This window comes from Ovis canadensis, chromosome 1 (genome assembly GCF_042477335.2).
Source record: "Ovis canadensis isolate MfBH-ARS-UI-01 breed Bighorn chromosome 1, ARS-UI_OviCan_v2, whole genome shotgun sequence".
Lineage (NCBI taxonomy): Eukaryota > Metazoa > Chordata > Mammalia > Artiodactyla > Bovidae > Ovis > Ovis canadensis.
The window spans coordinates 173,656,169-173,683,344 of NC_091245.1; the positions used below are offsets into that span (position 1 = coordinate 173,656,169).

The 27,176-nt window shown below is 36.2% G+C and overlaps 1 protein-coding gene across 8 annotated transcripts in view; it reads right to left on the reverse strand.

Annotated features, from left to right (window-relative positions):
• Positions 1-4,678: 4,678 nt before the first annotated feature.
• CBLB (Cbl proto-oncogene B) overlaps positions 4,679-27,176 on the reverse strand; it is a 222,049-nt gene continuing 199,551 nt past the window's right edge. For all 8 annotated transcript variants that reach the window (XM_069579132.1, XM_069579103.1, XM_069579143.1 and 5 more), the window contains 3 exons: positions 26,966-27,106; positions 20,695-20,814; positions 4,679-8,445 (listed from right to left, as the gene is read on the reverse strand). In XM_069579132.1, the coding sequence (XP_069435233.1) occupies positions 8,186-8,445; positions 20,695-20,814; positions 26,966-27,106 (521 nt within the window). In that variant the 3' untranslated portion in view covers positions 4,679-8,185. The remainder of the gene's footprint in view (positions 8,446-20,694; positions 20,815-26,965; positions 27,107-27,176) is intronic.

Here is a 27,176-nt window from a genome sequence, read left to right on the forward strand (position 1 = left end):
AGTGTGGTATCATCTGCATATCTGAGGTTGTTGATATTTATCTCAGCAATCCTAATTCCAGTTTGTGTTTCATCTAGCTCCATAAGTATTGCTATCTGAACTTTTAATGTTTTTTTTAAACCTTAGAGTTGTTGTTGTTTGTTTTACATTGAATATCTTCCCATCTTTTTACTTTGCCTTTGGGGGTCTTTAAATTAGTCATAAAGTGAGTGAAATGAGTCTCTTGTAGGCAGTGTATATGAGTCTTGTTTCCTTATCCATTCAGTCACCCTGTGTCTTTTGATTGGAGCATTTAGTCCATTGCTATCTAAAGTGATTATCAATAAATATATCCTTACTGCCATTGTGTTAAATGATTTTTGGTTGCCTTTGTAATTCTTTTTATTCTTTAAATCTTCCTTTTCGTGGTTTGACTCTCTTTAATGTTACATAGGTTCCTTTTATTTTTTGCATATCTATGATACGTTTTTGCTTTGTGGTTACCGTGAGGTTCATGCCTGTCTATTTGTTTAAACCTGGTAGTCACCTAAGTTTGAACACATTCTAAAAGGTTTAGGTTTTTTTTTTTTTTTTGGTATTACCACATTACCTCAATATTTTATGCTTTTGACATCATATTTAATATTTTTATTTTTTATATCCCTTAACTCCTAGTAGTGATAGCTGTTTTTTTTTTCTTTTAACCTTGATACTCGCTATTTAAGTGGTTGATCCATTGCCTTTACTATGTATTTGCCTACCAGTGATATAAACTTTTTTCCTTTTATATATTTTCTTATTTCTGGGTGTACCCTCTTCTCTTTTCCTTAAGATCCTTTAACATTTCTTGTGAGCCTGGTTTAGTGGTGATGGACTCTCTTAAAAAAAGTTTTTTGCCTCTCTGGGAAATTGTCTTTAATTCTCTGTGATAACCTTGCCAAATAGAGAATTCTTGGTGGTAGTTTTTCTTTTTAGCACTTGAAATATATCATGGCACTCCTACTGAAAACTTGTGCTGAAAAATCAACCCTGTGGGGGTTCCCTTGTATGTTTTTTCTCTTGCTGCTTTTAACTTTTTTTTCTTTTCACTGTTACTATCTGACAGAAAATATTCAGTGGCAGGGTTCCCTCATGCCTGGTCCAGTGGCATACAAATCATAGTCTTTTTGTACTTGGGGTATTGTGTTCTTGTGACAAGATGGCTCAAGGTCAGCTGCCTCAACAGGGGTCTGCTTGTCTTGTAAGAATATACATCCTTGCCCTGCAAATGGTGAGGCTTCTTCTCAGGTGATTCGTTGCCAGTCTCTCTTCACTGTCTTGTTTTCACTTTACTCAGACACAGACAGCACATCAGTAAGTCCACTGTGTAAGCAGATATTCAGTGGAATGCAATGAGTTTCTTAATCTCTGTAATTGACTCTTTTCTGGACCTAACATTGTTTGGCTTGGGAGAGGTGGATTCAGTCCGTAACATCACACCCGTCACTCACTTCTCCCAGGTCAGCCCCTGAGTCTTCTTTGTATATACCTTGAGGGCTGTGGATGAGTGCTGCTATTAGCATCTTAATGAATCCTGCAGAGGTTTGCTAGGTGGGTTTTAGAATATGGTGGTATTTAGTTAATACCTGTTGCTTTCAGCATTGGGGTTTTAGCCTCTTTCTAGGGAAAGTATTCTTCAACCTCTGGTTTAGTATGAAGAGACTAAAGGAACCCACTAGTTATGCTTTTCTCTATATCCCAAAGAAAAATTTATTTGTTGTGCTTGAGCTAGATTTTAAACTTTAAAAAAAGTTTTCATCTATTGATGAGAGCTTCTGAATATTTGGTCTGGGGGAGGGGGGGTTGTCAATGTGGGAGAACGAAGCTCTTGAGGAACCCAGAGTAACCGTGGAGATTTAGCCACATCACCATCTCTGATCTCCACTTTCATTGTACTGGGCTTTGTGTACCAAGTACAGGAAGTGCACATGATGACAGTAGATGTTTTATGTTAAAAAATTCAACTCTACAATTTGTCAACAGAATGTGTAGCTCATTACCTTTCAGTTTAAAGTTTTCTCAGTGTAGCCAGAACAATCTTGCTCCTTTGTTGTCTACCTTTTGCTATATGAAGTAACAGGATAAATCTGACATAATTCTCTTTGCCATCTACTCTGCAGATCCTGAGATGAAATGGGGCTTAAGATCTTTAAGGAATGTGATAATTAGAACTGCCATTTATTGCACATTCAATGGTACTGATACATTTTAAGTTCTTTATCAGTATTGGCTCACAAGCCCCCTATAAATCCTTTACTGTAGGTTTAGTTGCTATTCTTATTTTACTGATGAAGCAGCTGATGCACAATGCAGTTAGGACACCTAGGTCATATAACTTGGAGCAGAGGTAGGAACGGATCTTAGGCAGTCTGACTCCAGAGCCTGTACTCTTAATCACTGTCGCATCGTCATGGGAATGTGTGAGTAGTAGTTTCTTGGACATGTTTGTCATAAACTCTTTATGAAGAATTAAGTATTCTTAAGTTACTAAAACAGAATAAATTAAAAAATTTATCTCTAAATTTTTAAATCTAGCGTTTGTGAATCTGATTTTTTATTAAATAACTGTTGCTCCCCATCCAAACAGTGAAGAAAAACCTAGGCATCTACTGTAATAGTAGGCTTATCTATCTCCTGGTCCACTGGTGAAGAAAGCAGAATCAAAGAGATGGCATTGCATGCAGGGAGCTAGTTGCAGAGCTTTACCAGCTTTCAGGACCGTTTCCACTGTTGGCTGCTTAAGAGGGCCATTTCCATTTATTTGAAGCATTTTTTTTTAGTATGTGCCAGGCTCTATAGGAGCTTGGGACATAGACATGTCTTAGACATGCTTCCTCTAATAAAGAAGTTCAGTCTAGTTGGGGCCATCTGTGGAATGAAGTGTCTGCAAAAACCGCACTATAAGCATTAGAATACTGGTGCCATGTGAGATGTAGACAATGACATGCTTAACTCACACTATGGGGTAAGATAAATGCCTCACAGGAGAAACACTCGAGGTAGATTTTAAAGAATGAGTTGGCTAGGCTGGAAAAGGGGAAAGGAACAGTCAGAAGAACTAGCAAGTATAAAGACGTGGAGCCCGTTTGGACAATTGCCAGCTCAGCAGAAGCGAAGAGGGTCTAGGAAAGGTGAGTAGGAAAAGGAATGCAGAGAAGGGATCTCTGCCGTAGAGTATTCAGGGGTTTTACATGGAGGCATCACACTGAATCTGAATTTCAGAAACTTCAGTCTGCCTTGCACTAGAGCCACAGAGGTCAATTACAGGCTATTAAAAATTCTAGGGGAGTCAAAACTAAGACCCAAAAGAGGGTGGTGGCAGTGAGGATGAAGCAGCAGCAAAAATAGGTAATTAAGAATACCACCCAAGTTTCTCTTGAAAATCACAAGGGACATAAGAGGCATGAAAATTAAATTTCCCTTTAGTTTATAGCTGGATTATCATTTGATGTGGCAATTCCTGTTAAATACACCTAATCTCTAGGCATTTTCACGGATGTTATTATCTGAGTTCCAGCAAGTGATTCCTAACCTGATTCCTAGGGTCTGAGACGCCACATGGTCATTCACCTTCGGTCATCAAGGTGCCCTCCCTAGTCTCTGCTGTGTTCCAACCGTCCTACTACTTTTCGCCTCTGTCTAAATAACAAGTGTTCTATCATGTGTGCTGTTCCTGTTTGAAAAGCTTTACCTCCCGAGTTCTTTCTTAACAACAACCTTGTTTCTCTTTAGGCTAACAAAATGCTATTCAGTCTTATTATTTCTCTGACTTTTCAGAAGGAACATATCACACCCTACTTCGACAGTCCTAGAAGAGGCCTGATGGTTGTTGAAAGGATCAAATGCTTTAACACTAAGTTCCTTGCATATATTAAGGGCCCAACATAGTTCTGGGGCTTCCCTGGTAGCTCAGCTAGCTGGTAAAGAATCCACCTGCAATTCAGAAGACGCCGGTTCAATGCCTGGGTTGGGAAGATCTGCTGGAGGCATAGGCCACCCACTCCAGTATTCACAGACTTCCCTGGCGGCTCAGCTGGTAAAGAATCCGCCTGCCATGCAGGAGGCCTGGGTTCTTCAGCGCTTACCATATGTACATAATGCCAGTACAACGTGATGACGTCTGTACAGTGTTCTGTGTATTGGAATTATGTGCTTGTAGCTCCCATTTAATTGTGTGTTCTTTGAAAGTATAATTATTACAGCTATGCATGTACCAGTGATCTTCACAACATTCTGTTATGGTTTCTGATACAAAAGCAGTTATTAACATGGTTTGTCTCCATTGTCCTCTCCCGGATATGTACTGGCCAGTAACAAATGATTAGAAAAATCAGGAATTTAAAGAATATAAAGAACAGATGTTACTTTTAAGAAATATCAATTATATGGTATGTCATTAGAAGACAATCAGCTTTTCCCGGATTTGGTATTTCTTACTCAGGGCCTTAATATAACTAACTTTTTAGTTCTAAGGCATGGGAGTACCTTCTCTACGTGAAATACCTTTAAATGATATGGTTTTGTTATTTAATAATTGAATCATTTGTGATGGGTATTTGATACGACGTTGACTGTTAGCTCTGAACGTAAAGATAAAAAATACAACATAGAACTGCTCTGAAATGTTTGCATTCATTTGAAAAATAATATACCAACTCTGTTTTTGTTAACATTCATTTTATAAAATACCTTAAAAGAACAGATAAAATTGTACTGGAGTTTACATAATAACCAGAATTGAAAAAGGATGAATAAAATATAAATTAATTGAACACATAGCTATTTTGCCACATTAGACAAGTTTTAAAAAGGTATTAAAAATAAAATAGTAATTGAGAAGAAAACCCTTCACTCAGCTGCTGTCATTTTCTGCAAACTCTTCTAGAAGCACTAAAATTCCAGGTCAACAGGCAGTACCTGTATTGTTGAAAACATACTGCAATTTGCTTTCAAATCTGTCAGCGTAACAGGAAAAAAAACTGAAAAATTTAACTGGGTTAGACAATTCAGTGCAAATTAAAGCTTCAAGTTGAAGATCTGAGAGGAAAAATAATGTCCAAACTGTAAGAAATGCTTCTGGAACTGAACAAGAAAAAAATTCACATTATGAAGAAATCTCTGCAAGTGTTCATGTGTGTGGAATATTGAGTTAACCAACGGGTCCTCTGAGGTTCACGGGCAATTAGGGTTCTGTTATTAAGACTATTTGCAATATAGGCAAGGGAATATGGATGGGGAGGGGTCACCTTTGTGGAAGGAAGTTCAAGTTGACCATAAGCACTGCCGATTCAATTCTAGAAAATTTGGCCAGGATAGATATTACAGACATCAAGGGGAAAAAGAGATTATGGAGATAATTTACTGGGTTATCTTTAAAGGTAAGTACTTCTGCCCCAGAATATGTTAGGGGACAGGGGAGAGCAGGTTAATGTTGGCCATGATCTGTTTTAATTATATAAATGGTATGTTGTTGTGGCTTTAATCATATTACCAAATCTTGAGAAATGGGAGGAATGTCAAACTTTTTGGATCACAGTGAAACCAAACCTGGATCATTTCCAGCCATTAATGGCTAGTCACTTTTATGATTAAAAACTGTGTTTTTGTTTAATATTTCCTCAAAAAAATTTTTTTTTGAGTTAAGTAATAGGTAGCAGTAAGTTTTTCATGACAGTGTTTGATAGAAAGTTTCCCTCTTTCCATTCCATACAAATTTCTGATTTGGTCTTTTTCATGGTAAAACTAATGGTTGCTATTGAGAACTAGGTACAGAGAGATTTTGGTGCAGGCTAGTAAGTTTTCTTGCAAAATAGATTTTAAAAATTTCAGGTTTAAACTTACTATATTGTCACTATTTTTTTTCTCACTTTCATTGGAAATTTTCACTCATTTTTAAGATTGTTTGAATGAGATTATAGTATGCTTTCTAACACTCACATTTTACATCCTTCCCTGATCTATTAAGAATGTTATCACAATGAAGTGGCAACTTTTGGCTTTTAGACTGTACCAAAGATAGCAAGTCATAAAAAAAAAAAAAAAACCCAAACACAGTGCTATTTCAGCATGACATCAGAAAATAATAAAACAAATGAAAAATCATGATGATATAAACTGGAGTTCATAAAGCAATGGAGAATTAGCCAATGCAATTTTTAAAAACATAAAAAACTGCCCTCATATACTTACTTACAGGAAGAACAGTTAAGGCAAATTAAAAATTCTCTTCCAGGGACATGAACCAGCTCAGAATCAGATGAAGAAATTAAAACATGAGCACAAACTATCCAAGGCCTATGACTTCTCAAGTACCTCATGTTAGACCAAGCTGTCAAGTCAGGGCACGTGTCAGTTCACAAAGAAATGTGCTGGTTCCCTCCCCAGGTCAACACGACGACTATTCAAGTCTCGACTTAGTTTCCTTTGGCTCTGCTACACATCTGGTCACATGCTTTCAAGTCCCAAAGAGACACTCATTACCAGATGCCTCTTTTTCCATCACACTGTGTGAAGCTGAACGAGTGACAGAAATGTGCACAAACTCGCAGGCAGTAAACATTCAGAAAACCACCTGCGGGCCAAGCATTTAACACAGACCTGGTTTTGTCTCCATTCTTTACTAAATAATAATTTAAAAAGACGACTGCCTGAAAATTCTGAAGCACTGGTGGAAACCTTCCATGCTTTTTGTCTAGCAGAGACACTTTTTGACCATCAAGAGTGTGGATAAAGGATAACAGAATACCACAATCCAATCACTTTGTGATGGTTTGTGCTTTAAGAACACAGTGCCTGACAGCACGGAGCACATAACTGGTGCCCAATAAATATCTGTAGGTTTAAAAGTAATAGCGTGGTTTCTGAAGAACCTACTTTCATTTTGCAAAAAAGGCAAAACTATATAAATTTCTTTCACCTGACTGGATGGAACAACGTGGAGCAATGAATGAGACTCTAAATATTAAATATGAGCTCTAATTTGATGGTAGAGAGAAAATTACTATTAAGAATCTTGCAAAAACAAACAAACAAAAAAAACACGTTGCCACAGTAGCATTAGCACTTAACAGTGCATCAAAGATTTACTGTTTCCACTGCAAGAGGAACTGGTTCCTAAACTTGTTAGGTACCAGGGTGTAATCACTCAAACAGGAAATGAAGTCTGTTCCACTTTGGGAAAGGTATGCTCATAATTTTATCTGAAAATTACTAATACACTTCTGGGAGATGGCCTCTTATTCAGTATATGCCTCGGAAGTAATGCAGGCATAAATATCAAGGGACCGCGTTACATAACCTTAGTATAGCACTATCATGTGCAAGTGTATTTCTCCCACCTCTGCAGTAGCTGCTTTCCAATATTTCAGTTTTTTTTTTAACAGTCATTACACCTCGAGAATGACAAAGATGAGAGTGTGGAGGATTAAAGATCACAAAACTTACACCAAAAAGGGAAGCTCTTCTATATTATATGAAAATCCCTTATAAAAGGCAGTTCATGAACCAAAAAATGCTTTATACATTCAGATTTTCCCCATCTCTCAACAGTGATGGTTTCCAAAGAAAAGACTCAGTAGTGAAGGCCACACACTTGTTTTGCATTAGTTTGATACGCTGAAAATCAGAACCTTTAAAGCATCTTGTAAATGGGAGAAATGAAATTGGACCTGCGTAGGGGGCTGGGATGGGAGCAATCACAATGAATATGGGACTTCGCTGTTGATGCACACAGCAAGGGAGTTGGTAGGAAATGTTACAGCAGACCTGACCACTGTACAGAGGGTTGATCAAGAACACAGTACAGGTATCAAAAAAACCAAAAATCTGAAAACAAAAGTAAAAAACAAACTGCAACTTTGCCAACTTGTAAACAAGGAAAAGCATTTCACAGATTCAAAGTTCAAGGGAAGTAAACGTCTTTAAATTATTTTTGTCAGTTCAACCCTGATTTAAAAGTATGGCTAGCAAAAGTAAGGAAGCCACAGCCCCTGGCATCCTGAGCAAGCAGCAGCTGTCTTCTGAGAAGCAGCCACTTCCAAGCCTCTCTTCTCAATGATGCCACGTGAGGAGGAGAAAGCTTCTCTCTTGAATCCCGTCTCACTTTTCTCTCCACACGCCTGGGATAGTCAGCGATTGCTTCGCCTTCTGGTCTTTATGATCTTGGTTGCTATAGATTTAGACGTGGGGAGACTGGAGGGGGGAAGGCAAATTCTCGGAGGATGCTACGGGCCACTTCCACATTATTCTGGGCTATCTCTAAGGCTCTTTTCACTTCTTCAAAGGCATACCCCTCTCCCATGAGTTTTGCAATTTTCGCATCGACATTTTCCAATGCTGCCTCAGGCCCGTGGGGTTTTCTGTGATGAATTTCCGGTGCAGTCCTGCGGGGTCGTGGTTTAGGAGGTCTGGCTGGTGCTTGTGAACCATCTGAGTAGATTTTAAAGAGAAGGATTTAAATAAAGAGATAAAAAGAAAGACATTATACATCAGTAGGATTTCATTATTTTATATTAAAATAGTTGTTTCTACAAAAAACACTTTTATATACTGTGGTTGAATAGGTTATATTGTCCCTATTTTGAATGTCAGGAAAACAAAGGCAAGGTGTGTTGGAAATTTGAGAACACAAATGTCTTCCCACTTCTATATATTCTTTAAATCATATGAAATAAAAGATATAGAAGAAAAAAATTACTGAAAAAGAAAAGCTTTCACTCTGGCAGTACAGTAACCCTTCTCTACTATGGTGGAGATAATTTTCTGGGAAGTTTCTACTAAAAGAAACTGTTACAAGCTCAAGGATATTCCTGCTAGAACATACCCATCAGGTCCTACATCCCACCCCATGTCACAAGCAAGACTTCAGAGAAATACGCTTTGCAGCATATTTTTTCCAGTTAGAATCCTGGAAAGTGAAGCCTTACTGATGCTGGGGGGAAATAATGAAATAGCAGATGCTTTGCGACAGCCGTTAGTCAATAGGTTGGTGCTTTGCTGAAATACTTCATCCAGATTCCAATGCAGAAAGCTTAGCTTGAAAAATAAGCAAAGCCAGCAGGAACATTAGTGGAGAACTGGGTTCCAGGTCAGTCTCTTGATACTCGTTTCTCAAAGTTAAACCAAATGACACTGGTGTCCAAAAATGGAAAGTAATCTCATTAAGAACAAAGAAAATATAGGCCACCATCATGCAGATCACCAGGAAGTGGACTAGTAACTTAAGGGGACATTTTTATCACAGATTTCCATTTATCTGTATATGGCATGTAATATTAAAAGCCTAGATTTTAAAAAGAGACTGAAAGCTGTCTTAAACCCATAAATGTTTGATGGCATAAATTTGACAAGACAGACACCAATATTTATTTAATGTTTTTTTCCTTAGATGACTGACAAGTGCAACATTCAGGGACACAGTTAAATAAACAAAGAAGTGAGGCTAGAACACGATGCCTCAGGACTCCTGTGCTCGTCCTGTCCTTCCTGATCTCCACTCCCTCGCCAACTTTCCTGTTGGCATCCGAAAACGCTGTAAGCTGATATTTTCAATAATAAATGTAAATCCAAGAATCATCTGATACATTATTTCATATTTTCTCAAAAGTATATTTGTCTGAGAAGGTAATAAAAAAATTCTATTTGCAATTCTAGCACTATCAATATAACATACACAAAAGCCTCCAGGATGAAAATATTTAGTTCTACACAAAATTGGATGATAGTCTTGTTTCTTACAGAATAGTATCTAGTTTGAACCGATATTATAGGTATAGATAAAGCTCATTCTACTCAGACATAACACACATTAGTTTCTGGTTCTTGGTAAAGTCTGTGTTGTTTTGTGTATCTATAACTAAACATCTCAAATTATTATGGTCTAGTAAACTGCATTTCTTACTATTGAGGTTTCATTTATTTTTCTATTAAGTATTTCCATTAACGTCATGCAGAGATGGACAATAAATTATGCTTTGCTTCTAATCCCTTCCAAAAAACTATTAGAGATTCTAGCAAGACTTCCTTTAATCAGTTACCACGAAATTTATACATTGAAATACTGTCTGTTCTGGCTTATTTTTCGGTGTGAAAAGGACCTACAAGTAAATACAAAGTTAAATTCCTTGTACTGGTAGTTTTTGAAGAATTTTTCCAATACTGTTCTTTTGTTCCTATCTAAAATACTGAGAAGGGCACATGACTATTAAGCATTTTTGATAAGTATAGCTGTGTAGACTACTCAACTGGGAAAGATGATGTGACAGCAAGACATCTCATGGTATAATAAAAAATTAAGTTTTAGAACTTGTAGATTTTAGACTTAATAAACACGTGTCTTTGATCTTGGTAGATGACTAAAAAATATGACATCTATCACCAGGAAAACCCCCAAGAAATCTATTCACTCTGTGAGGCTGCTATAGGTAATACTGGCCAAATGTAATGGGAATATGCAGATGATAATTTTTTCTTGAGAAAGTTATTCTCTTCTTAAAAAAATCATAAGTACTAAGCATAATTCAGGAAGCCCAAGTTAAGTTAAACCAAATGTTAGGGAAAATAAAACACCCAACAAAATGATTAAATCAAAACTAGAGGAGTGAAGGGATCTCTGGTCTATTTCAAGTATCAACTAGAGGAAATGATTCAAACCACTTGTGGAAAGAATCACAATAGATTTTGGATATATTTTCAGTAAAAAGGAGAAACCTCTGAAGCAAAGATTAGTGTGTCCACAAATACATATTTTTCTTTAAATACAGAACTCTTACATATACCGACTTATTTAACCCTAGTCCTTGCCACCCTAACCTGACATGTCTTTGGAATCTTACAGATGTCCTGAGTTGAACAGTATCATGTATTAGAGCCCATGAATGCAAGTAAGTGGAAGCTATGTTGTAACTTTTCGCCACCTGTTATATATAAATTTCTATTTATTGCTGAATATTTTATTCAATTTGGAATGTTTTAATTTTTTGTTTGACTGTTTTAACTGGACAGTGTAGCTCTGCACCAGCAACGGACAGCTACAACTTTTCCAGGTGAGGATGTCAATGAGGAGCACCACTCAGAGACTTAGATTCATCTCTGCTTGGCCACTAAGGTTTAGAGTGACTTTCAGCTAACTAAGCAGTTTGCTTTATCATTCTCACTCTGCAAATATACTTTTTTGTCTCCATTTTTAGAGGTGTAACTTATCTCTTCTCAGGTAGTATGTGAATTAATGTAATGCTTGGTATATGTGCTGAGGAGACTTTGAAAAAGAGAGGACAATGAATTCACATCTGTAATAGTAACCACTATACTCAAATGCTATATAAAAAAGCAATTACTATAAATCAATAGGGATTCAAGTGTGGAACAGGAAAAAAAAAAACAAACCCCTGGAATTTGTAGTGAGCTCTTATAAACTTTTAAGCAAGATACCAATAAGCAAGCTCTCTTACAACTTGAAGAGTAACCTTTAAAAAAAAAAAAACTGTTAAAAAAGTTTCATGCTGATGATTATATCACTTAAAGCCAACCCCCTCTCTAGACACCTCTTCCTAAAACTCATGGGCAGCCTTCACTGTTTCCACTCCTTTCTCACAGTGTCTAAAAGAGGAGACACCAGGTCCTTACATTGGAATGCATAGGTGATGGAAGGGAGCAGATGAACCGATCTTAGAGTTCCCTCAAAGGAGTTATCTTGTAGTTTTGTAGTGCACTGGAATGACTGTGAATTTTACAAGCTCTGTGGGGATTTCTGTACCTGAATACATGTATCCTTAAAAATGTGACTGGAAGCACATGTGTTTATTCTGGGGTCACTGTCCATGCTCATGGTATTTTTGAACTCCTAGGAGCAATGGCAACAATATCCAAGCAAGTGCAAGAAGATGTGGAGCCACCAGATACAAACCGTACATCTTCCTGGTCACTAGTTTTACTCAAGGATATGAGAGACTTAATGTTTTTAAAGATGGAAATGTAGACATACCAAGTAAAATGTAAAATTTGTAGACATATGTGAAATAACAAAGATTTTAAAGGCAATTCCCTGCATGTGACGGTCCACTTTTAGTTAAAGACATAATCCCCTTGTCATTCAGAGTTAGCTCTTTGGTGGGGAAAAATATTTGAGAAGTGCTAGTGTGACAGTATTGGAGAAGGCAACGGCACCCCACTCCAGTACTCTTGCCTGGAGAATCCCGTGGACAGAGGAGCCCGGTAGGCTGCAGTCCATGGGGTCCGCAAAGAGTCAGACAAGACTGAGCGACTTCACTTTCACTTTTCACTTTCATGCATCGGAGAAGGAAATGGCAACCCACTCCAGTGTTCTTGCCTGGCGAATCCCAGGGATGGTGGAGCCTGGTGGGCTGCCGTCTATGGGGTCACACAGAGTCGGACACAACTGAAGCAACTTAGCAGCAGCAGCAGTGTGACAGTATACCAAAACAATGGACTACCATACAATAATTTAAAGTGACATTGACATTTTAAAAAAAGTTTAATGATGTGTAAGAAAGGTATGATACTATATTATACTGTGGAGTATGATTTCCACTGTGTGAATGTGGGCATGGTCAACCATTAGAAAGAAGGGCTCCAAAATGGCAATACTGTTTCTATTGATGAAATGGTTCCAGGTGACTTTTGCTTCTTTAAATTCTACTTTATTCTTTAATGTCCATGTACTACTTTAATAATTTTAAACAAAGCTTCAGATTCTGTCTACTGTGCTTTTTACAAGTCTGAATCTTAAAGACTCTTGAGCTTCTGAAACTTAAGAATCTTAAAAAAGTACAGAAAGCACACAGTATCTCCCTAAAGTCATGTGATCATAAGGCAGTTTTGAAATCTCTCCTACAATTTTAGATTTCTTAGTACCCTCTTCCTTAGCTCCTGGTTTTGATTTTTCTCACCGGTATCTCCAAACTCAGCTTAGCAATCATTATTATATGAATGAGTGAGTTAAATTTTTAAACCTAACAACAGTATAAATGGCTGCATACTTACTGAATCAAATCCCATCATTTACTAGCTTTGAGACCTTGGGTACAATACTAAACATTGTTGTGTCTCACCCATTTAAGTTATGGCTAGATCTTTTTTCCATAATAAAAACTACTCAAAACATATTAAACTAAATTCTGTTATTTATATTTAAAATTATAGGAGCTAAACTGCACATAATCTTTTTTAAAGTTTGAGATATAATTTCTAAGATTATTTTAGTAATTCACTGACAACACTTGGGATGGACATCAAGAGTCTTGGAATACATATTTTTTCATGTATAACAATACCTGAGTATTAAAAATAAATAACTCATTAAGATATAAATCTCATTATTGACACATAAGTTGGATCAATTATTTCTGAAACTCACTATGTAAATTTGAATTGCTGCCACTATCGATATACTATCTAATTTTAGAAGGACATGTTTTAGATAGTTTTTACTAAATTACAAGTATCTTCACATACACTATAGTAGGTAATTATGATTGTTAAAAACAGAGCCTAGGTTATAACTTTAATACATTCAGAAAATTGTTATAGAAGAAGTATTAGTATACTAGTATTATCTTTGTAAGAAAAATAACACTATGTTCTGTGGTTTTAAACCTGAAGCTGTGTATAAGGAAAAATATTTTAGGTAGCTGAACTGAAGTAAAACTCTATATATAACACTGCAATTTCCTTTGTTGGAACATAAAACCTTAAAAACACTATCTTAAAACATCTCTAATAATAACAATACACAATTCCAACTCTTATGTGAAATGAAGCCATTGTTTCCAATTGAGGTCTTAATATAAAATTCATTCAACATCTGATCACTTTTCCTTTAAGTTAGTGAAGGAAAAGTAGTACTGGAATCAATTCCTTCTATGAGACCTTCTTTATTCTGCAGGTATACTTGGTAAGAATATCTGTTACAAACACATTTAATACAAATCATGTGCTGAAATTCTAGCATTAAGTGTTGCCTTAAATGTCCTTCTAACTACTAAGAATATTAAAAAGCTCAGCTGTACTCATCAGCATGAGCAAAAACACATCATTATGACTTTGTATTCTGTCAGCTGGATGCCCTGGGTTTTCAAAGAATGGTATTCAAACTGTAGCACATGTGTGTTACAAGAGAAAAGCAAACTGAAAAATGTGTGAAAGCTCCTGCATAGCTAGTGTAGACATGAACCCCACGTGAAGAAATAAGCAGATTATTAGCAAAATAATAATTTTGCTAATATATGTCACCCATATACAGGTATATATGAATTTAGCACAGCTGGTAAAATCCAGTTATTAACTATCATTATAACATATTCATATCATTAAATACTGTTATATCTAAAAACTAGAGAGTTATAAACTTTTGGAGGGGGAGGAATAAAACATTCAGAAGGCTCTTTATATATGAAGACATGCACACATCTTTTTAAGATAAGTGTATAAGGAAAATAATTTTAAATCAAACTTTTGGAATTAGAAATATTCTTTTCATAAAGTTTATTAACATAAATTAGTCACCATCAACTAGATCACCATAAAAAATAGAAATGGAATTTATAAGATGCAGCAAATTATACCGGAATCCTCAACAGTCATCTTAAAAAGTATAAAAATGCTACTGCAAAGTAAGTGCTGTTAGTATACCAAAGGCACATATCATCCAGTCTCAAGTTTTTGATGGAAAGATCTAATCCAGAAGGCAAGCTAAGTCCCTCTTCTAGTATGAAATAAACTAGTGGACAGCTTGGTAGCCCTGTGAAGGAGCATGTGAACAAGTATCTTGCTGGAAAAAATGTATCTTATTTTCCATGGTTTGACTGTGTTTGTAAAGAGAGTTCAAGGAGTCAGTTGAAATATTTGATGTTACAGCTAGCTGAGACCCTCAAAGTAATATCAAGACTAGTTTTTCACTCAGGTAAAAAGCCAGTTCAGGCTTCTGGTAAATGCCTATCTGGGGATATTTCAACGGGTTTGTCACTCAAAGTTCTTCCGTGAAATTTCTAGTGTAATACTAACTGGAATTTCTACCAGTTGAAATCATATATGTAAATGATGTTATTCTGGGCTCAATAATACCTGCATGCTATGGTGTAAACTAGAAAGCTGTGAAAATAGAATGTTTAGGCCACAATCCTTCTTGTAACTTGAGAATATGTTTCTGTTAATACAGAGCTGGTGATACAGAATGTTATTTTTAAATCAGTCAAGGCACTCTTCTCAAAGTTGTATTTTAACATCTCAAGGAATCTGCTTTATTTTCATATATATATATATGACTCTGTGTGACCCCATAAATGGCAGCCCACCAGGCTCCCCCATTCCTAGGATTCTCTCCCTTTCAACTGAAAATAGTGTTTCAGTGGGTATCCATGGATATATCTGAAATATTGGACTGGCTAGAAGTGAACTGGTAAAGACAGCATGGACCAAAATTTGAAAAAGTTAGTAAAATTTTCCGAGTTATATTCAAGTATGAAAACTTATGAAACTACAGAGGGATTTTTATGCATCTCCCATGCGTGTCATCAAGAACAGAGCTATTGTGTTAATAATTCTCAAAATAGCTATCTACCTTGATTTGGGTGTTACAGAATGGACAACTGCTCACTATTAACAAATCTGTGAGCTGAAATTTGAGCTTAAAGGCAAACTGAATGCAACAATACATTAAAAAGGATCATACATCACAATCAAGTGGAATTTATCCCAGGATTGCAAGGATTTTTCAGCATCCATAAATCAGTTTGATATATATCACATTAACAAGCTAAAGACTAAAAACCGTATGATCACCTTGATACAGACATGCTTTTGATAAAATTCAACATCCATTTCTGATAAGAACGTGGGCATATAGGGAACATACCTCAACATAATGAAGAACATACAGGGCAAACCAAACATCATACTCAACAATGAAAATCTAAAAGCATTCTAAGATCAAGAATAAGACAAGGATGCCACTCTTGCCACTTTTGTTCAAAATAGCTTTGACAGTCCTAGCCACAGCAGAGAAGTTAAAAAACAAAAAAGGAATCCAAATTAGAAAGGAAGAAGTAAAAAAAAAAACAACACTGTCACTTTGGAAGATAGCTTGCTACTATACACAGAAAACTGTAAAGATGCCACCAGTAAACTACTAGAGCTTATTAATGAGTTAGGTAAAGCTGCAGGATACAAAATTGAAATACAGAAATCTGTTGCATTTCTATAACAATAAAGTATCAATGAAATTAAGAAAACAATCCCATTTACTGTCACAACAGAAAGAATAAAATACCTAGGAATAAAGCTACCTAGGAAGGCAAAAGACATACTCTGAAAACTATAAAACACTGATGAAATAAACTGAAGGTGATGCAAACAGAAAGATATATTCTGTTCTTGGATTGGAAGAATAAATATTGTCAAAATGACAATACTACCCAAAGCAATCTACAGATTGAATTCAATTCCTATCAAATTACCAATGGCACTTTTCAGAGAAGAAATAATTTTCAAATTTGTATTGAAACACAAAGGACTTTGAGTAGTCAAAACAATCTTGAGAAAGAAGAATGGAGCAGGAGGAATGACACACCCTGACTTCAGACTATACGACAAAGCTACAGTAATCAAAATAGTACTGTACTGGCACCAAAACAGACAATAGGAATCAATGAATAGAATAGAAAGCCCAGAAATAAACCCACACACTTATGGTCAATCTATAACAAAGGAGGCAAGAATATGCAATGGAGAAAAGACAGTTTCTTCAATAAGTGGTGCTGGGAAAACTGGACAGTTGTATATAAAAGAATGAAATTAAAATAGTAGCATATACAAAAATAAACTCAAAATGAGTTTAAAGACCTAAATAGAAGACCAGGTATTATAAAACTAGAGGAGACCAAACAAGGGATTAACTTCCAAAATATACAAATAACTCATCCAGATCAATTTTTACAAAACACAAAAAATGGGCAGATCATCTAAAGAGACACTTTCCAAAAGAAGACATACAGATGGCCAAGAGGCACATGAAAAGATGCTCAACACTGCTAATTATTCGAGGAATGCAAATCAAAACCACAATGATATATCACCTCACACAGGTCAAAATGGCCATCATCAAAATGTCTACAAACAATGCATGCTGGAAAGGGTGTGGAGGAAAGAGGACCCTCCTACGCTGTAGGGGAGGATATAAACTGGTGCAGCCATTATGGAGAACAATATAGAGACTCCTTAAAAATGAAAAATCAAGTTACCATATGATCCAGCAACCCATTTCCCAGGGATATATCTGGAAAAGATAAGTCAAAAAGATATATGCCCCCCAGTGTTCATAGCAGCACTATTTAAAGTAGCCAAGATATGGAAATAACCCAAGTGTTCATCAATAGCTGAATGGATAAAGAAGACTATACATACATACGATGGAATATTAGGTAGCCATAAAAAAGAATGAAATAATACCACTTGTACCAACATGGATGGACCTAGAGATTATGATACTAAGTGAAGTAAATCAGACAAAAACAAATCACATGATGTCACTTATATGTGGAATCTGAAAAAAGTGATATAAGTGAATCTATTTATGAAACAGAAACTCACAGACATAGAAAACAAATTGGTATAAAAGGGGAAAGGAGCAGGGACGGATAAATTAGGAGTTAGGGATTAGCAGATACATAGTACTATATATTGGAGAAGGAAATGGCAACCCACTCCAGTGTTCTTGCCTGGAGAATCCCAGGGACTGGGGAGCCTGGTGAGCTGCTGTCTATGTAGTCGCACAGAGTTGGACACGACTGAAGTGACTTAGCAGCAGCAGTACTATATATAAAATAGATTAAAAAACAAGGTCCTACTGCATAGCACAGGGAACTATATTCAGTATGTTAATAACCTATAATGGAAAAGTATCTGAAGATGAATATATATATATATACACACACATACTATATATACACAGTACATACATATACACATACAAAAAAGATCTTCATGACCAAGATAATCACGATGGTGTGATCACACACATAGAGCCAGACATCCTGGAATGCGAAGTCAAGTAGGCCTTAGGAAGCATTACTATAAACAAAGCTAGTGGAGGTGATGGAATTCCAGTTGGGCTATTTCAAATCCTGAAAGATGATGCTGTGAAAGTGCTGCACTCAATATGCCAGCACATTTGGAAAACTTGGCAGTGGCCACAAGACTGGAAAAGGTCAGTTTTCATTCCAATGCCAAAGAATGCTCAAATGACTGCACAACTGCAATCATCTCATAAGCTAGTAAAGAATGCTCAAAATTCTCCATGCCAGGCTTCAACAGGACATGAACTGTGAACTTCCAGATGTTCAAGCTGGCTTTAGAAAAGGCAGAGGAACCAGAGATCAAGTTGCCAACATCTGTTGGACCATTGACAAAGCAAGAGAGTTCCAGGAAAACATCTACTTCTGCTTTATTGATTATGCCAAAGCCTTTGACTGTGTGGATCATAAACTGTTGAAAATTCTTCAAGAGATGGGAGTACCAGACCACCTGACCTGCCTCCTGAGAAATCTGTATGCAGGTCAAGAAGCAACAGTTAGAACTGGACATGGAAAAACAGACTGTTTCCAAATTGGGAAAGGAGTACGTCAAGGCTGTATATTGTCACCCTGCTTATGTAACTTATGTGCAGAGTACATCATGAGAAATGCTGGATTGGATGAAGCACAAGGTGGAATCAAGATTGCTGGGAGAAATATCAATAACCTCAGATATGCAGATGACACCACCCTTATGTCAGAAAGCAAAGAAAAACTAAAGAGCCTCTTGATGAAAGTGAAAGACGAGTGTGAAAAATTTGGCTTATAACTCAACATTCAGAAAACTAAGATCATGGCATCTGGTCCCATCAGTTCATGGGAAATAGATGGGGAAACAGTGACAGACTTTTATTTTTTTGAGCTCCCAAATCACTGCAGATGGTGACTGCAGCCATGAAATTAAAAGATGCTTGCTCCTTGGAAGAAAAGCTATAACCAACCTAGACAATTTATTAAAAAGCAGAGACATTACTTTGGCACAAAGGTCCGTCTAGTCAAAGCTATGGTTTTTCTAGTAGTCATGCATGGATGTGAGAGTTGGCCTGTAAAGAAAGCTGAGCACTGAAGAATTGATGCTTTTGAACTGTGGTGTTGGAAAAGACTCTTGAGAGTCCATTGGACAGCAAGGAGATCCAACCAGTCCATCCTATTGGAAATCAGTCCTGAATATTCATTGGAAGGACTGATGCTGAAGCTGAAACTGCAATACTTTGGCCACCTGATGCAAAGAACAGACTCACTGGAAAAGACCCTGATGCTGGGAAAGATTGAAAGCAGGAGAAGGGGATGACCGTGGATGAGATGGTTGGATGGCATCATCGACTCAACTGTCATGAGTTTGAGTAAACTCCTGGAGTTGGTGATGGACAGGGAGGCTTGGCATGCTACAGTCCATGGGATTGCAAAGAGTTGGACACAACTGAGTGATTGAACAGAACTGATATACACACAAACACACACATATATATATTCAGTTATATAATACTTTGTTATATACCTGAAAGTAACATATTATAAATCAACTGTACTTCAAAAAAGTCAAAATACAGTTAAAAAAATACTGATATAGGACAAAAATTTACATAGGAAAAACTTCTGATGCTTCTAATTGTGAGACAAATATATTGTTTTAATTCTTTAATATGTGTATGTTCAGCATAACATCTATCAGTTACTCTTCCCTTCTCCCTTGTATCCAGCCACTCGTCCAAGAAATATGTGCTAGGCACTCCTCTGGACACTTGGGGATATAGCAGTGAACCAAATCATGCATATATCTTTAAAGCATTAATATTCGAATGAGGAGATAAATAGTCAAGCAAACAAATTAATGGAAGCGGTATTAAGAAAACATAAGGCAAAAGAAGGGGATAGAAAGTGACTGTGTAAAGTAGGGGGAGCTATTTTAGATATGGTGGGTCAAAGACGGCATCCTGAAGAAGCAGATCAGCAGCATTTCATTAATAATGGCTGTGAGTATGACTTGTAGTTACTAAAATGGTACATCCTTCTATTGGGTTGGTAAAAATTTTGGGTTTTTCTGAAACATTGTACCAAAATCCTGAATCAACCCTTTGACCACCCCAGCACTTACTGACTGGCAGCTGAACATTGCATGATAGCCCTAAATAAGCTTGAAAATTAACAGTCTGGTGCTAATAGTAATTCTAAAGAGTTTTTTTTTTTTTCCTTTAATGGAAAAATAAGAGAATGCAACATTTCAGTGTATATAGACATCTTTTCCATTTCTCATATCTGATATGGCAAAACAAAAGTTAGAAAATGAAATATTTACTTACTTGGCTGTCTTGGATCTTCCCATGTGCTCAGTTAGAGAATGAATAGATTTTTGAGGCACAGAACATGCCTTACTGACAGATTAAAATTAATATTAAGGCTTAGTTTAATATTTTCTGTGAGACAATTCTATAGGCATTCTTCACATAATACAGGCTTTAAGAGCAAATGCAAAGGTGATAAAAATACTTTCTTAGGCTGGCAGCACTCGTTAAATTATATAATGAATGAAAGGTGCTCTAAAAAGCACTATGCAAATGTAAGGTATTATTCTTAGTATTATTAGCCAACTTACCTGAAGATGAAGGAAGCGGATCATAGTCCTGGGATGCTCTGTTGGATTTGACATTTTCACCTGGTAATCTCCTAGCAGGAGGCAAAGGAACTTGGCCACTTGCTGGATCAAAAAAGGAATCTTAAAAATAAAGATAATTTTCAGATTAAAACTATTATCTCTGCCAACTGGCTGAAGAAAACAATTAGAAATTCTCTGTAAAGATCAATTTTTGAAAATAAGAAAACATTTCATGACTGATAGTAACCATTTCTAACCTGCCTGCATATTTTGAATTTTATTCATCACTTGGTCAAAAATGCTTTTCCCTGTTTTTCCTAACTGATGCACACTACTAATTTTGTATCTTTCAGATCTCTTATTTGATGGTAAAATTGTTGATGATAAAAACTGTTTCTAATTTTAATTTTATGCCCCAATTTGTCCCGTACAATGAATAGAAACTGTTGTAAAGTCAACAAGAAAAAGTGGATTTTGAATTTTGCCTGTTATAGTATTATCATATCAATTAATATCTCTCAAGCATTAGGCAGACATAATCTGTAAAATGGGCTTGACATCTAAAGGACAGGGACTTTATCTTATACTCAACTGTGTTTGAATTATATCTCCTAACAGAAACACGGTACCAGGCACACTGCTTGGTAAATAGCCTGCACTTCATAGATACTTACTTTTAACTACCAAAAACTAATTTAGATTCTGATTTTTCATAAATTTAAATTATGTGAAATTTGTATTGCTAACATAAGGCTAAAATGTTAACTATTAAAGAAGAACAGATATTTCATTGTTTAAAATTTCATTTGAGTTTGATATTAAAAACATGTAAGAATTTGATAATTTAAGAAGGAAATGCATAGACTAAAGTTTGACTAGACAATGTAAGGCAAGAGTTGAAGTCATTATTTTCTTTCCTTATTTGAATACAATAATTATCCCCAGCTTTGCTAGAGACATTTTTTTAACCTAACCAAGGCTACTTAATTTGATTTCATTAATTTTGAAATTAAAATGAGTCTTAGATTCTGAGTTTTCAATAATTAAAAAGTCAATAGATCAGCCTCATTAATTTTGCTGAAACATTTTAGGAAGGAGTAAGAAGATAAATTCCATGCAACAAATATTAATCTTTTGATTTTGGAAGGCTAACCAAAGGGACCAAATATGGTTATTTCTGCATAAATATAGAAAATTTCCAAAGTATATTTACAGTAAATGTTCAATAAAATTTACTTTTAGTTCTTATTCATTCTAAAACATCACAGATTTAATATTGGGTCAGAGTAAAGACTGTCTACTATAATACATAAAATTTTCTGTTTCCTTAAGGGTAAATTTAGTTTTGTTAGATATATCTAAGCTATTTCTAATCATCTATTGAAGGCTAAATATTAGATTCCAGACTGATTACTGAGTCATAAATAGACTACATAATATATATTAGTATGATATTGTACCATTAATCTACTGCATCTAAAAAGTCACTGGGTATAGTAAAAGGTGAACATAAATAGCATGGAATATTTAATTCAATTCCGAACCACTATGATGCTTCATGATAAGTTTGGCTACTGGTCAGGTACAGGGTAACCTGGGCTTCCACAGCAAACTGTAAGGTTGGAAGGGTTCCTGCTTCAATGGGAAAATACATATGATACGGTTACTACAGAGAGTACAATAATTACCAAACTTGAAAATCAATAGTTTTTAAAAATCAATAGTTTTTAAAATTTTTCAAAAATCCACTAAAATAAAATTTTATATCCACACTTAGGATTAAAACATACAAAGTGAAAATACCATAGCCAGAGTATCATTATATCTAGTAATATATGTTTCAGAAATGAATGAATAAACATGATGGGGTTAGTCTACTCTAAAAAGCAGGATACTACTGTCTGTGATTTACAGTGTGGTAATGCTAAATTGAAATTTTTTAATACTTATTTTAAGAGATTATTAAAAACTGAAAAAAGACTGGGAGGAAAAGGTTTGCTCTGCACTTTAAAGTGCAGAAACAGGTATCAATCAAAATAATGCTGTGTAAGAAGGAAACCTAACAAGAGGTTTTCTCTGGGAGGAGGCATTATGGAATTTTCTTAATTCTTTTTCCCCACTATCTGAAATACTTACAATCTTTTACTCAAGTGTAGGAAAAGAGGCAATTTGAACAGTTAAAACAATGGCATCTCTCCTCTGGACTGCCCAAAAATTATCTCAAAGATATTGCCCAAAAGTTATCTCAAAGACTGATCCAATACTCTGAAAGTTTTAAAAGACTATCAATGCTAGATGTAACTGATAGGCTTGTAATAGGGTTTAAAGAGCTACTGAAGTGAAACAAAACTCCTCACTCTTTTAACTCATATTCATAAAATCCCCATATGTAGTGGTTTACCACTGATTAAGTCCCCCAGTGTTAGAGAATTCAGTACCCATCTGAGATATACGAATTATTATTAATTCAGGAAGCTTAAGAGGAATGCATTTTTTTCACTCCTAATTCTTCTCACTGGTCAGTCTTTGATCATTTGAGGAAACATGGAAGAAATCTAATCATTCTTTCACAAATACAGCGGTTGAAGGCAACTCTAATATATTCAAGATCTTCGATTCTCTTGGTTAAAACACCTTCACTTCCTTTAATGTACCATAGTTCACATGGTGTCATTTTATTTCCCTTTCTCACGCTGGCTGCCATTTCTCCAGGAATAAGCTAGTCTTGGGTTTCTCCAACTTGAGCGTGCATCAAAATCACCCCAAAGGCTTGTGAGAATACAGACTTTTGGTCCTACTTCCAGAGTTTCTGATTTAGTAAGTCTTGAGTAGGTCTAAAGAATTGGCATTTTTAACAAATTTCTAAGTGATACTGATGCTGCTGGTCTCAAGACCACAATTTGAGAACCACGATTCTACCCCATGAATCCTTCAACACTGAGACATAGTAGTCTCCACACTGGCTATGCCCCAGGGAGGACCTCGCCTTGCTGGATCTCTGACCTGAATTCTTTGAGGGCAACCATCAAAGGGCATGAGCACCCTCGGAAACCATGTCATGGGTGTGCTTCATAAAGGTCATGGGCAACCAAACCTATAAAGCATTCCCAGTAACTGTTGCTAATGATCCAAGCCTTTTCTGTACTTTACTTATGCAATTGCATTTCAGGATCCCAGTGAAAAATTTTCCTTTATCTCTAATAAAGTCAGTTTGGCTAGCTTTCAGAGTTGAATTGTTACTTTAAGATTAGATAAGGACTTCAAAAGAAGATTCCAGGTAGAAATATAGTGAGGGAAAGGTTCAGTAAGGGCTGCCAGATACATTGTGTATTTTGTGCACTGCACAAAGACGCAGTACTGGGAATGAACAGACATAACTACAGCCTCGGCTTTGTTCCTGGAGCACTGGCTCTAGCACAAAGCAGAGGGAGGCATGCCTATTTCAACCCACCAGCACAAAAGAAATGTCTTTTTGTAGTGCACATAAAAGCATATATGTGCTAGCAGTAGCCCTGGGTTTGTAGACAGGAAAGCGTAAAGCTTGTTTTGAGGACTCTTCAGGTTTTGTTAAGATATGACTGGCTTGTCCAGAGTAGATGGCTCATGTACCGCAGGGTGGCCATTACTATTTTGCCAAAAGAAATCTTGCATGAAGGCCTAAAATGGAAACCAGATAAAAGCAGCATCAGAGCTATGTCCCTGCTTCACTTCCCCTTTTTGATCGTATAGCAGCCCTAAGGCTCTTTCGCGAAACACTGGGCCCTGTAGTTTAAAAATCACTATTATAAAGCAGTCAGTGGGCTTGTAAGGCTGGAAAGGTGGGCCTGACTCAGGTGTGCAGGGCACTGAATGCTGCAATAAAGAGGCTGGTTTAAAGAGGTACTTAACATCATGAAGATACCTAACCTCTGTCTGTAATCAGGGATACGGATTTCTTCAAAGAAACCAAATCTCCATAATGCCAGGAAAGGCTTATCATTACACTGGTCTAAAATTTTACAGACTAAACTATAATGGAAATAATGGCAGTAAAATGCTCATATATCTGTTTAAATTTAGCAATCACCTTTGTTTACCTTATATGGTTCTACAACTACTGAGTTAAACTTTGGTTTAGTATTTATAGAGGATTCTTTCAGGAAGTTCAATTCAAAGTGAAGAACTGATGTTCTATAATGTTTTAATCCTTTGCAGAATGATATACAAGTGCTTATTTATAAGCTGAAAGAAACCCTTGTGTTCTATGATATTCCATTAAGAACAATTAAAATACTTCTTTTGATAAAGAGGAGGTCTAATACATGTGGTTTAAAAATGAATAAAAACAGTGACTCATTGGATCTCATAAAGCAACTGGCAACAGACTAGAAATTTGTCCTGTTAATGACAGGAGACTGGAAATGGGGAAGAAAGCTGCATTTTTTTCTTCTTAGAAGAATTTAGTATCAAGGGATGTCAATATTATTTGGAATGGAATTAGAATACTTCCATGTATAAAAGTAGGTCAAGTGTGTGTGTTAGTTGCTCAGTCGTGTCCGACTCTCTGCGACCCCATGGACTGTAGCCTGCCAGGCTCCTGTGTCCATGGAATTCTCTAGGCAATAATACTGTAGTGGGTAGCTGTTCCCTTCTCTAGGAGATCTTCCCAACACAGGGATCAAACCTGGGTCTCCTGCATTGCAGGCAGATTCTTTATCCTCTGAGCCATTAGGAAAACCCAAAAGCAGGTCAAGAGTGAGTCAACAGTTTCAAATGACCCTGCTCTGGTCTCATATTAGCCTCACACCATAGGCTAAGGATAACTGCTCCTGAGCCTCTCTGGCAGTCAAGCAAAGCTATACATGAAATAAAACAGTTTATACAACAGTTTCATTCTATCTAATAAAAAAGGGGGCTTTTCATTTTGAAGTAATTTTTTTCTTGTAATTAATCGTGAGTAAAAAATTTTTGAAGATTTTTACAAAGCACAACAAACAATGAAATTATGATAAAGAACTGAAATAAATTACAATTGATTCTTTTGAAACAGGTAAAAGCATGTGTGTAAAATGTTCTAACTCCTAGAAAGCTTAATTTTAAAAGAAGTCACTTCACTGTGCTTTCACTCAATGGGCTTAAATGTAGCTCAGACTGGTAGCATTCAGTAAATTAATGTGATCCATGAGGTCAGGGAGGCATTTCACAGGGTGAGTGACACAGGACAATTCAGTATTTACTGACAAAAAACTAAACTCAAAATTACTCCTTGAACATAAACTGCCTTTAGGAACTGAAGCTATTATATACTCCAAGTTATATGTCTATAATTTTGTGTGTCATATGTACAAACTGCCTCAAACTTCTAAATTATCAAACCAAATTGAAAAAAAGAACCATGAGAAAAGTGTAAAAGATCCCAAAGTTTTCTATGAAGCATATAGGTGGCCAAAGGACAAAGTTAGTACTCTTCAAAGGCTTTCATGATTTACCTCATTCATATATGTAAAGCAGTTGCTAAGAAAAAATCTTTATCCTATGTTTAATCAAACCAAACTGAGGAAGCAAATGTTTGAGTACAGATCACAGAATCACCAACAGGGCTGATTGGAACAGTTAATATGAGCAGATTCAATATAACTGAATTTTTTTTTCCTGATAATTCTGACTAGTGAAGTGGATGGTTTACTAAGTGTTTTTATTTCTACTCCTCACTTGAATTTACAAAAAGCTATATATTAATTTTTCCTCAAAGATCAATAATTTTAGTAAATACACCAAGGCATTAAAAATAAAAACAGAAACACAACAATAAAATGCAGATATTTCAGAAAAAAAACACACCTACTAATGTTACAGCAGTATAGTTTACCAAGATATTATGTTTTGGAATAAAATAATGACCCTAAAGCATATTTAGTAAAAAATTTTAAACATGTTATTAGAAATACCACACTCAGAATTAGGAGCGAGTCTAAATTTGTCCCCATCACTATCGGCCCAAACACAGAGCCCTCTGGTTCTCAGGGATGCCTTTTGTAGCATACAGGTGTTATCTGTAGCATACAGCAACATTCCTAAATTCTGTGATTCCTCGTTGCTTTCCTCATTTTAAAAAATTCTTTTGGCAATAAACCAAACAACTGACAGACAAACCCACCCAACTGCTATTTTCCCCCCAGGATTTTTCAGCTTGAGAGCCAGAAATCAGTGAATTACTAATGCTTATTTGACAGTATGATCTTAGAAATTCTTTTGCTTCAAGTGAAAGGTTTGCTTGGGTTTTCTCTCCTACCTGAAGGAAGGAGGAAAAGGTCCTGTCCTGAGGATGGTCGGCTGCCAGAGCCAGGAGGTTTCGAATGTTCGATGAGACTGTGCCTTGCGGGAGGTGGGGGAGGTGGGAGGGACGGAGGCAGAGCATCAAAAGCATCTTCGCCTGCATTTAAGAAAGGTCAGTATCAGCAGCAGAACTTCAGGCAAAACTAACAATTTTCTCTTACTGCTTA